The 12,683-nt window shown below is 47.1% G+C and overlaps 1 protein-coding gene across 5 annotated transcripts in view; it reads right to left on the bottom strand.

The window, feature by feature from the left end:
* Positions 1 to 12,683, bottom strand: part of LOC128321943 (uncharacterized) — a 50,991-nt gene that overhangs the window by 24,584 nt on the left and 13,724 nt on the right. For all 5 annotated transcript variants that reach the window (XM_053242513.1, XM_053242512.1, XM_053242515.1 and 2 more), the window contains 9 exons: positions 11,427 to 11,601; positions 9,988 to 10,129; positions 9,166 to 9,284; positions 8,510 to 8,659; positions 6,605 to 6,747; positions 5,825 to 5,924; positions 4,028 to 4,161; positions 2,153 to 2,278; positions 1,907 to 2,024 (listed from right to left, as the gene is read on the bottom strand). In XM_053242513.1, the coding sequence (XP_053098488.1) occupies positions 1,907 to 2,024; positions 2,153 to 2,278; positions 4,028 to 4,161; positions 5,825 to 5,924; positions 6,605 to 6,747; positions 8,510 to 8,659; positions 9,166 to 9,284; positions 9,988 to 10,129; positions 11,427 to 11,601 (1,207 nt within the window). The remainder of the gene's footprint in view (positions 1 to 1,906; positions 2,025 to 2,152; positions 2,279 to 4,027; positions 4,162 to 5,824; positions 5,925 to 6,604; positions 6,748 to 8,509; positions 8,660 to 9,165; positions 9,285 to 9,987; positions 10,130 to 11,426; positions 11,602 to 12,683) is intronic.

Raw genomic sequence — 12,683 nt, 5'->3', positions numbered from 1 at the left:
TGTTGTTGTTGTTGTTGCTGCTGCACTGTACCTTAGTTGGTTTGTTTCTTGCAAATTATTGGTTGTTATTTCTGCAAGTGCAGCATTGACATCTTTTAATACCTGAGCAAGTTGTTTTTTGGCAACTGTTTTTAGAGCTGGAAATTGAACCCTGGTGGTTGTTTGGTTCATGTGCTCAGTTATTTTTTTGCTTTAGTTTTTGTTGCTTTTCTGGCATTCAGGTTTTTGAGGTGAAGGCAAAGGGGAGGTTGCCTGGTTTTGATTTTGAAATAGTTCAGCAACAGTGGTATCCTCTATTTCCAACACCACCTCCACCTGCGCCTGAGCAACTGCTTCAGTTGGTGGTAATTCTTCTTCCATATCTTGAGCCTGTGTTGCTCTTTGCAGTTCTTCCAGCTCAACTCCTGTGAATACTTTATTTCTTATGATTCTTCTCTGGTCTGCTAGCCTTTGTTCTGTTATTTCTGTATCTGGATGCTTCTCTTTCCAAATTTGGTACATTCTTTTAAAATAACCTCTTCTAGTTGGACTAGACTTGTAATAGCAGATCAACATTTCCTTGTTGGCATTTTTCGTATTTTTTTTCAGTTAAGTGACGTTTCTTCCAGTAACTTTGCTATCTTCAGCCCTGGTTGCTCAACTGAAGATCCTGAGTCCTGTTGCCCACTTGCCACCAGATGTCCAGGGACTATAGCACCTGGCGTGGTCCTTGTTGACCCGGGCGACGACCGATCCGGTATAGATTTATTAAAGTTACGTCTCACCATATTGTTGATGGGAGAGGCACTCTTTGTCTGGCTCCTCTGGCGACACCTGTCCAGTATGGTTGGACCTCTGGCATAGCTCTCACCTTCCTCAGAGCACACAAGCCCCACAACCACACCAAGGTTGTGCCATTATTATTATTATTATTATTTCAGTTCACACAGAGTGATAATAAATAAATAAGATCGATCCCTGTCCCCAAAGGGCTCACAATCTAAAAAGAAACCTAAGATAGACACCAGCAACTGTCACTGGAGGTACTGTGCTGGAGGTGGATAGGGCCAGTTACTCTCCCCCTGCTAAATAAAGATAATCACCACCTTAAAAGGTGCCTCTTTTGCCAAGTTAGCAGGGATTAATTAGTAGGGTATAATTGATAGAGGTTCAAAGTGGAGATACTGTATGCCCTGAGACACCTTGCAAATATCTCTTTCCAGATAACCAAAGTAAGGACTTCAGAGGTTCTGGCTACTTCCCCATTCACTCTCAACACATGTCCATATGAGCCACATTATTACAAAAAAGGCTGTCCAAGTGGCAAAACCAAGTGTCCTCCCTCATAGTCACACAGCATGCATCTTGTGGCACCCAGAATTTGCTGCCTTAAGCCATGGCCTTACTCTGCCTAAAAGGTGGTTCAGGAGACTTGAAGGAGACTAGGCTCAGGAGACTTCAGCCTAGTCTCTTGGATCCAGATCCAACTCTCTGTTCCCTCAGTATGTCTTAAATAAGTACCTGCCTAAATGGAGGCCAGCTATGCTTCAGCATCTTGAGTTACCACAGTAGCTGTGATACAAAAAATGACTGGCCATGCAGACAAGCTCTTCATTCACACAGCTAGTTGTGCAGAGGTACCATGTGGGCAACAGAAGTCAGACAGATGGTTATCCTGTGGGCTCATTTGCTTCTTTCAGGCTGCCCCTCTCCCCCGCTAGCTTCTCTCCAGAGCCTGAAATTCCTGGGGATGTTTTTTTACTGACCCCTAGAGGGAGTATTTCTACATTAACCCTCATAGTCAGCATCTCCAAAAAGCAGTCATAGGTATCCTTTATTTATTTATCTTACATATTTTATACCACCAAAACTTAGTCTGTTTAGTTTTATCTGTCAATACATTCCCTAAAACTTCAGTCCCTCTCACCTCAAGGTAGATGTCCAGTGCTATTTCAAGCAGGCGAGTTTTTTGTTTGCCTTCAAAAAGAGCTCCAATATAATGTGCCAAAGCTGGGGTTGACCAGGAACCTTTAGCGATGAGTATGCTGCAGTGTGAAACCAGAGCTCATGAATGAGGGGAAAAGGCACAAGTGTCAACAGCACAAGAAAAGCTCTTGCACTCCTAGGTCCCGCTCATCTCTCCCCGTTGGGAAACCAGTGTTCTTTGTCTTACCTCACCAAAATGGACAGTCCATAGCTGAAGCCTTCTGGCCTGCCAAAGTGCTCCAGGTATTCCCCCAGACTCTCCTCCTCTATGCCAACAGTTCTAAGGAGGAGGTACAGAGTTTCCAGGCTCTCTCTAGAAGCAAGGCAAGGCCAGCATTACCAGGAGAGATCAGAGCTACACACTCAGAGGTACAGGAGTGCCACTGAAAGGACCCCTTCTGTTTAAAAAGGTTGGGAACCTCTGGCCTAACAAATGTATGCCTTCTGTTGCAAACCTACAGCTCAGGTACCACATAGAGATTGTGAGTGCGTCTTGTGTACACAAGTCAATATTACAGTCATGAGAGAGTCTACTCCGCTCACTGTCTTACATTCAGACTAAGTTAGCCATGAGTATTTTCACTGAAATTAACAGGACAAGTAAACTTCAATAAGTAAAACAAGGATAAGTAAACTTGTCCCATTGGAGAGACAGTGGAGAGCCTGACTCATAACTAACATTTAAGTGTGTGCGCACATATATACATAAAAACATGAATTGTGTTTTTAATAAATACAATACCATAATTACTTAAAAGCATGTCAGTGAGGACGTGTCCGCTGGGGAACAAATCATGCATCTGCAGCATGGGGAGGCAGAAGTACCCTAGGGGTACTACTTGTAGTATCTCTTTTGGGGAACCCCAGTGTTGCAAAACCTTATCGTTTGAGCAGTAGAGGATCAGAGATGTCTGTTCAACCTAGTCTTGATCTAGAGCACGGCTGCTCAACTCTGGCCCTTCTGCAGATGTTGCCCTACAACTCCCATAATTCCTTGCTACTGGCCACTGTGGCTGGGAATTGTGGGAGTTGTAGTCCAAAAACATCTGGAGGGCCTAAGTTGAGCAGGCCTGATCTAGAGGTATGGTATTTTGTTTGGATGGAGAAGGCTGGCCTGGGTTCAGTTCCCAAAGAAGCCCATGTTCTGGAGGAAAGAGAGGCTGGGCCCTTTGGGGGAGGGTGTTCTAGCTCTGTGGCAGAGCACATTCTTTGCATGCGTTATGGCCCAGCTTCAGCCTCTGGTGTCCACCGTTAAAAGGTTGGCAGGACTGTGAGACAGCCCCTTTCTTGAGGCCCTGGAGTGTCACTGACAATACTGAGCTAGAATGAAACGATAAAAACAGCCAAATATTTTCTTGGGGAGCTGAGAGGATGTCCACGGAGGTGCTGCCTTGTTTCCCCTTTTAAATATGTATTTTTAATTATTATTATTTTTGTTAAATTACATATTACAAAGTAAAACAAGTTGGGGTGCTAACTGAGCCCCAAGGCCTGAGAAGTTATCCCATCCACGCTGTGGAGAACGCACTGGAGGAGAGAGCTGTTGTCCGCATTCTGGTACAGGCCCCTTTTCTTCAGCACCTTGCTAAAACCAAGATTGCTGGGAAGGACGGCCACTTGCAGTGATCCCTAAGGGAGAAAGATCTACACCTGTGCACCAGATCAAGAATCCTCCCATGGAGACATTTCTACCTGGCCCCCAAAGCAGCAAGCATCCTGTGCCCTCATTTTGTCATGAGTAGGGTCTCAAGGCCAAAGGGAAACGATTTATTCCCCTCACACTTTGGCTTAGGGGACTAACTTGGACGACTAGACTAACCTTTAACTCTAGGTATCGTTATTTGTTCCCCCATATATGTCTGTTCAAACTGCCAGTTATCATAACTTTCCCCAGATGCTCCTAAAAGTCCTCTGTAGAGAAAAAAACAAACCACCTAGTGACCACAAGGAGACCCCAAGAGCTGATCCTTCTTATTGCTAGGGCTCAGGCACAGCTGGCAACTACAAGGGGAGCACGTGTGGCTGAAAGGAGGAGGAATTCTGCCCTGAACGTACTACTCACATCACACCCAGATTCTCCTCCAGCCGTGCATAGATATGTTGCAGCAGAGCAAGTAAGAGGTGTGGAAACCTCTCCTTCATGGCTTGCTTGTCATTAGACTTAAGGAATAAGTTAAGGACCCGGACTGCACGAGTCTAAAAGAAAGGGGAAAAGAGAGGAAATGTACTTTTGCGTCTTCTTGGACCAAAATGCCATCATGCACTGGAGAATGAGACTCTGCAAGGATGGACTACCAGTCTTCCTAAAGCAAGGGAAGCCTCTCTCTGCAACCAGCTTCTGAGGGCTCCTTTGCTCTTTCCTGCCCACAAGTTGGATTTCATAGGAAACTGCCATATACTGAGTCAGACCATTGGTCTATCGAGCTCAGTATTGTCTTCACAGACTGGCAGTGGCTTCTCCAAGGTTGCAGGCAGGAATCTCTCTCAGCCCTATCTTGGAGAAGCCAGGGAGGGAATTTGAAACCTTCTGCTCTTCCCCGAGCAGCTCCATCCCATGAGGGGAATAATAGCTTACAGTGCTCACACTTCTAGTCTCCCATTCACATGCAACCAGGGCGGACCTGTTTAGCTAAGAGGACAAGTCATGCTTGCTACCACAAGACCAGCTCTCCTCTCCAACAGGGAAAGGGTTGGCCAAGGCCTTTTTCTGACTGAGGTAGACAATCCAGATGGCCCTCTTCCCATTAATTCACACGGGCCACGGGCCATTGGAAAGTTCCTCTCCCAGGCCCCAGGGACATGAATGGGTGTGTGAGAACAAAGTAATGGTCTTTATCACATTTCCCCCTTCATCTCACTGCGAGCTGTACAGAATTCACCAGAGAGAACTGGGCCCAGTGGGTCAGAGGGGTCTGCAGTTCTCACACAGCCACTCTTCAAAATCTGTCACATGGGGAGGCCGCCTCATTTTGCCTCTTGGTAGTGTCACTTCTCCACCTGAGAGCCACTAACATGTTACTGTCAGTGGTCCGGGTCAAGAGCAGAAGCAGCATGGAGAATCCTGGGCCAGTGAGTGCTTGTCATTAGTTCCCTCTCTCCCAGCCTTTAAGGAAAAATTGAAGACCACTCTTTTTTCAGACCTTTGTCCAATGAGATGCTGCCTCCTCTCTTCTTAAATTGCAACTGTGTTTGCTCTCTCTATAGGTTGTTTTCATCGAAATTTTACTGTTGTTTTTATCTTGTTGTTAACCCTGGGGTCTTAGGATGCAGGGCAGTATAAAAATACAAATAAATCCGCTCTTTGAAAGGAGGCCATCAAGGGTCTGAGGAAACTTGCCTTTCAGATCTTTGAAACAGGTTTGCTCCTGTGTTTTTCTCTTGTCAACTACCTTGGCCAAGGCAAAAAGGCAACAACTTGGCCCACTAACTCCACTCTGTTCTCCCTGCATATGAAATCACCTCGGATTCCTCCCTTCCATACTCACAGCATCCCACTCGCAAGGAACAATAATTCGCCCTTTTGTTTTTTTAAATGAAAGCTGACATTTTTTCAGGGTGGCTTTTTTGTTGTGTGAATCTTGCCAATTTCTGTGGAACACAGGAAGCTGCCTGACACAGTATTATATGTACTGTATATAATACTGCTCAGTCTGGTCTACACAGACTGGCAGTGGCTTCTCGAGGCTTGCAGGCAGGAGTCTCTCTCAGTCCGATCTGGGAGATGCTGCCAGGGAGGGGACTTTTAATCTTCCGCCTGCAAGCATGTAGCTTCTCTCTGCTTGTGAAATGGCAGGATACATGCAGCTCGGGTTACGCAGATGAGGAGCAGGGGACCCGAAGGCGGTTTCCACTTCCTTACCGCAACTCTGCTGCACTCCGGCATCCATTTTGCCACCTCAACAAGTATCTGGCTGTGGTCAGCAGCATTGAATATTGCCTGCCAGTACTCCTGGCACTTGCTGCAAATGGAAAGACAGGAGAAGCAGTCAAACCCCACAGACCAGGCATGTTCAGCTTCTACACTGGGGGGAGCACTTTCTTCTCCAGACAGTCGTCCAGGCTCATGCGCTGACCCTCTACCAGGTTACCACACTCCATATCTTTGCGGTGCAAGATTCACATTTGTGGAGCACATGCTGTTAAGCAGGGCATTACACACACGTGTATCTATCATATCCCTACTAGTTCACAACGAAAAACAGAGTTGTAAAAGCTACAGTGCAGTAAAAATATCTGTATTTCTTACCAATAGGAAAGAAAATATATGTTCTTTACGTGACACTGGGGCCAAATGCTTAACCATACCTTGATCACTACTATTCACATAGTCTGCTCTTCAACAAAAGTTCTCAAAGCGGTTTGAAAAGTTTGGAAGGGCTGCCAGGGGCCAGGCAAGACTCTCCCAGGGACCCAGCCCAGCCTGTGAGTCCCATATCGCCACCCCAGCCCTAGACTGCCCCCAGTTTCCATGTACTGTAGGCCAGGCCAGCAGGGAGGACAAAGGGGCACAACTGATGCATCTGCTGGGAAGCACACCCTGGGTTGCATCAGCAGCAGGGGGAAAGGTGCTCTTTGGGGAAGCCCCACAGATCCCCAAGGGGGTCACCCAAATTAGTACAAGCTCCAGCATGCTCCATACCTGAAAGGGTGTTTGAGGAGGTATAGCACCACCTCCTCAAGATGATCTACTGCCAAGATGGGGAAGGCTAGCAAGGCTACGTCTTGTCCATGTGGGACTCTGTCCTTTAACCGGATGAACAATTGGTCCATAAGTTCCTCCAACTGTCAGGTAAGAACAGGGTTATGCATAAGGCACTAGGAAGCAAGGCTGGCTCAAGGGCTTTCACTGTCCTAGGCAGCGTGGATACAAAGGCATCACAAACTTCTCTACTTCACTACCAAGAGTTTTCTGGATCATCCTCTTGTTTGTGTGAGCAGCTAGTAATGCGGGAAGAGCACAAGCACTCGGATGCCTGTGCTGCTTCCTCAGTAGGGACTGGCATGAACCAGTTGTACACCTTGCAACCTGTGTAATGTTACAGAGGATGGGGGCACACATGATCCATTCACATGGGGAACTGTGAATGCCAGACACAGTGCAGGAACTTAGACATGCAGGACAGCTACATTACCGCTGAGGTTGAACCAATCTAACCTAAGTCACCTAGAGATCGACATGACGGAACCAAGAGATCTCACTTGATGACTGGGAAACACTATTCTCTTGGTTATTAGCATATTCAATATGAAATATTGTGTGTGAATGTGTCCCCATCCCTGTGCTCCGCTGGGACTAAATCCCCAGGTATTAAAAGCTGCAGACAGATCTAAGAAAGGATGGCATCTAAAACTGTGGGACAAAATAAGGCTAGTGAAGCTGGCCTCTTCTAAAGCTTATTTCAAAGGTAACATGCCCACATTTACAAAATTGGTGAGGGCCACTATTAAATTATGTTTCTCAGGGGAGTCCAAGTAGGGGAGGCAATAGGATACTTGCAAATAACCTGTTCTAATAATGAACTCAAATGGTTGAGCGCCTATAGATTGGGAAGCAGAACAGGGCTACCCAACATATAAGGTTGGGGATTCTTCATCTTTGGAGGACTCCCAAGGTCTGCATGAGTAGATACATTTGTAAAGATATCTGAGAGAGCGCCTGCTTCTGCATGATCCCCACCGCACGTTAAGGTCATCTGAGGAGGTCCGTCTTCAGTTACCATCAACACTTCGGGTGGCAACTCAGAGGCAGACCTTCTCTGTAGCTGCTCCTGGGCTGTGGAATGCATTCCCAACAGAAATCTGTAATCTGAGTTAATTACTGGCCTTCAGGAGAGCCCTTAAGACCTATCTGTTTGGCCTGGCCTTCTAGGGTTTTTTTAAACTGTTTTTAAACCATAAAGGTTTGGCCTGGTTTTCTGGGGTTTTAAAACTGTTTTAATAATGGTTTTATGTTGTTGTTTTTACAGTTTTTTATTTTAATACTTAATTGATTTTAGTTTTATTTTAATGGAAACTGCCCTGAGCCATTTTTTGGAAGGGCTGTATGGAAACCAAGCAACCAACCAAAGTAAGAAAGTAAGTAAAATAAAACAAAGGAAAAACAAAAACAGCCCAGTGACGCCTGAATGTGCTCAGTAGTCACCAAGAACCACAAAATGTTGACGATGGGGAGAAAAGGACAGAAAACTTGGTATGTGGAGGGGTGTAGATAAGCCTGCTTGAGCCCCACTCCTGGAGGTGGACATTAATTTTAGGGAATGCAACATTTTGTTGCGGGTCCCATTGATTTGGTCTGAAGGGAGACTATAAATCCTGATCTGTGTTCCTTAGTTTTTGTAGCATTGTCATTCCTGTTTTACAGATGTATTTGTACCTAGTTTTATGAACATGATTTGTGGATACCACCTCTGAGGTATCCAAATCAGTTAACACTTTAGAAGACCAAGTTGAATGCCATCACACATGCAGAGGATCAGGTTCATGCAACCCAGTGGCATAAGACTGACTTAACGTCCTTCCCTGGGGGCTCCTCACAGCTCCTTACCCACATCGACTTGCTGCTGAACTGCTTTATGAACTCGCGCAGCAGGTGGAATATGTTTGCGAGGTCAAATGAGCCTTCAGTGGTCAGATCCCCTCCCAAGAAGTGCATGACCTCCAGGAGCTGCTCAGAGGAGAGGAATGCACTGAAGACCTGAAACAAAACACAACACCTGTGAATAGCATGCATTGTCTGCCCTTTGCCCATGTGGGCAGGCTGGAAGACTGTCTAAAAGAGCAAAGGAAGCAATGGAACAAAGGAAGAGACTCTCTTGGAATACCAGGACTGTTTTATATTAATACAGAACAAAGGGATCTAATACACAATACTATGAATACAACATGCTATAAGTACCAAGCCATGCTAATGTGCAAAACATATCATACACATACAATTGAACTACAGGTATATTATTTCCATTTCAACATGTATGGTTTTGTCAAGTCCCATTCACAGAAGGGTCTGACCCAACATGGCCATTCTTGCTTCCAAGAGATAGCACATCACAGTTTCAAAGGTGCTGTAGCTCTCAGACAGCCTCTTGGACTGTCCCTGTCCTCAGAAAAAGAGAGTGTGGTGGCATTTAAGGAGGATGTGGGACTCAGAGACACACTCAAACGGATTCAAGAAGCCCTCTGGCTCATATGATGATAACTCACCATTGCAAGGTTGTAGCAGTTGCCACTGAAGAAAGAAGGGTTGGGTTCAGTAGTTGGTCCCAGGACAGAGAGAGCTCGTTTCACCATGTCCTTGCCCCAAGGTGTATACATCAGCCTCTCTGCAATGGAAAGGAATAGGGATGGGAGCTCACTCATTCCATCCTAGGTTGGACAGCACCACTTCCTAGCAACCTCCCTCCCTCAGTCCTGCCATTGCTTGACCATCTCTGGGTGGAGGAAGCAGAGCGGTCTGCTTTGGATTCACACACGATTGCCCTCCTAGGTGGACCCAGCATGCAAAGCCTGGCAGCGATCTGACACAGAGCCTGGAGCGATCAGGCCAGAGATGGAGTCACAGCAGAACCTGGAATCCATTTACTGTCTTTTCAGGCCCACATGTTTGTCACCAAACAGAATGCGGTTCTGTTTACAGCGTGCCTTTTGGCTTGAGCTGCCAAGAGGACAGTTCTGCTCCTGTGCTCTCCAAAGCAGCCTGGTACACAGGAATGAGCACGTGTGCAAGATCACCTGCTCTGGATCAAACAGCCATTAAGGGCCCAGCTATGGGGGCAAATTTGAGCACTGCTAGCCGTAGCTGTTCCCTCCAATAATCAATCCCTGGCTACTTCTGGAACTATCTAGAGAACTCCATTTGGAAACTGCTGTGGCAAGTGAGCCAAAGGAACCTGTATCCCTGCCGGGGCCATCCATCTGGCAGTCTCTGAACTTCCTGGGGCTCTGATCCCACTGGGTAATGTTCTGTTTGGGTAATGAAGTTCAGTGATTTTGGCAGGCAACAGATCTTGTTCCTTTCTGACTTACGTTCGCCACGACGCAGGATGGGCAGGAGCTCGCACAAGTCTTCTGCCGCCATCTGCCTGATCTCTTTGTTGTCCTCTAATGCACAGAGGCAAGTCATTGCCACCAAACGCCCAGTTAGCTCATCAGGCAGCTGTGCAGTTGTCTGAGGAAAGACACAGATTAATGGCTGTTAGGAGAAAAGGACCATCAGCTCCAAGAACAGGACTTTAGATTTATCCTCCGGGACATTTTGCACCTCACACGCCACTTCTGACTAGCCTGGAAAACCCATCCGTGTTGCCCATTATTGGTTAATAATCACCTAGTGGGGAAGAGGTGGCTACAGGCTCATTTGCCCTTTGGCCGTGGACACACATCACCATTAAAGGAACCATTTGAATCTCTGGTGCCAGCAGTGCATGGCAGTGACAGTCAAGAGAAATCCACTGTCCAGTCTACCCTGTTTGTCTTTTTTAATTTGTGGATTGTGACCCACAACGGAGTCACAGCCCCATTGCCCATGTGTGTTGCAGGAGCAGCAGCATCACTACTTCTTCTTCTTTAAGTTCTTTTTAAAGAAGAAGAGAAGTACACAAAGAAAGAGACTGACAGGAATTAAAAGTGGGCCCCACGTGGATGTTTTGTGATAAAAGAGGGTCAGTTTGTTCCGGGGGTGGTGGTCTTATTTGGGGGGAGTTCTGTGATGTCACCTGATTTAGAAGAAGACTGACTCCAACCTTCTATATGTATGCATGGAGCCTGATTCTATGCATGCATATTCAGACGTCAATCTTGCTGAGCTCAATGGGTTTTCCACCTAGGCTAGATCCTGGGAATAGGATTGCAGCCATAGACAGGGTTGCAAAAAAAATTGTTTTTTTTAAAAATAGGGAGAGTGAGATTTTGCAGCTGCTCACATAGTGGTGTGAAGAATTCCCCCACATGCTTTAGAGAGAGGAAGTTGTATGACGCATGAGGAAATTCAAGGAGTTTTATTTCATGAACAACAGAGCTTTGACTATCTGGCTTTGTGTTCTGAGGCAAAGGCGGGATTTGGGACATGGCATTCTGTCTCTAGCTGTGATGTGCATACAAGGATAACACAGGGGGATCGCTGGAGAGCTGCTATCAGGTCTAAGAATATGCCTTGCAAAGACCCCAGTTCAAATTTCATCTCAACCATGGAGTCACTTGGCTGTTTTGGCAAGCTTCTCTCAGCCTCAGCCCCACTAGCTGCCACCTAGTTATCATAATAGCGGCCGACCTTTGCAGGGTTGTTGCAGAGTCTCCTGAGATCACTTCTGTGAAGTGCATTAAATACTCTAGACATGCTATGTAGGTGCTAAGCATTCTGGTGGCTTATGGCATGCCGGGTGCCTTGCATGATGGGCCTGGGAGGGGAAGCCTTGAGAGGGGCTGGGAGTGCTGTGTTGCCTAAAGGGCTCCACCAAGGAACTCACATCAGCCTTGACCCCTGTGAGGTTCCTGAAGAAGTTCTGGAGAGCCTTCAATTTGATCTCTGGGTCTTCACTCGTCAGGCCGAGGAGGACAGAAGCGAGTTCAATTACCAGCTTTTCCTCGCTCAAACCTTCTGGGAGGATACCTATGGAAAAACTGACGGACTGCTCCAGGTCTCTAAAAAGGAGGAGAGATAGCAACAGGAGTGGAAAAGAAGCTGTGGTTAACTAACAGCTTCTGGATCCCTCCGTAGAAAAGTCATCTGTGCTGCCCACTTTGTTTTTGCGGGATATGCGGGGAAACATATCCCTTGTCATCAGGTAAGGACTCCACAGGGCTGAGCAGCTAAGATCCACAGCAGCTGCAATTGGGGGTGAGAGTGCTGGACTAGCAACTAAGGCAGCAGTTCCCAACCTGTGGTACTCCAGATGTTGCTGAACTGCAACTCCCATCATCCGCAGCCACAATATATTGTGGCTGGGGATGATGAGAGGAGTTGTTCAGAAACATCTACAGTACCACAGGTTGGGAACCCCTGAACCAAGACATCCCACATCATCCCCAGCAACTTCCAGCTTCTGACAGATACTGGAGCGCAGAATGAGACATCTCTATGCAGTCATCAGGATCCTGCCGGTAGGTTTTTCCAAGGATCAGCAGTTGGTAGCAGATATAGCTCATCAGAAGCAAAACTAGGCAGTAGACAAAGAAGTGTCCAGCTTCCAGTGGACATGCTCAGCAAATGCCAAGCCAAACCAGATGGGCTTTACTTGGTGCCCCTTGACGGCCTTAGGCAACAGGACTGGTTTAAGCCGACTGCAGCTAGAGGGGACCACAGCATTTTGCAGGGCCTTGTGCTGGGCTGGAGTCTGTGCAGAAAAACAGCAACAGGAGGGGAGAGAGAGACTCAGAAGCCATACTCTTGTGAGACAGCAATTTCAGGCAGGCTGGCCCTCTGCCGATACTGGGGGAGGAGGAGCCATGGGGCTGCTGTGAATGACGCCAGCCATGGAGAGTTGAAGGACCTGGCCCTTTCTGCATGCAGAGCAGTGGCTCTGTCCCATATGTTTCCCCTGGACATAGGCAGCTGCCTTGCACTGACTCAGGTTCGGCTTCACTCCAGATATGCTGTTGAGCTGTGTGCCAGAACACCTCAGGGAGGAAGAGAAACCCCTCTCTGTCCGTTGCCATAACTGCTGCTGCTGCTGCTGTGCTACCTGATGGGCAAACAGCAGGCTGGGGGAGCGTCCTTCGAGATG

This window comes from Hemicordylus capensis, chromosome 4, assembly GCF_027244095.1.
Source record: "Hemicordylus capensis ecotype Gifberg chromosome 4, rHemCap1.1.pri, whole genome shotgun sequence".
Lineage (NCBI taxonomy): Eukaryota > Metazoa > Chordata > Lepidosauria > Squamata > Cordylidae > Hemicordylus > Hemicordylus capensis.
This window is presented reverse-complemented; position numbering and strand designations above follow the sequence as displayed.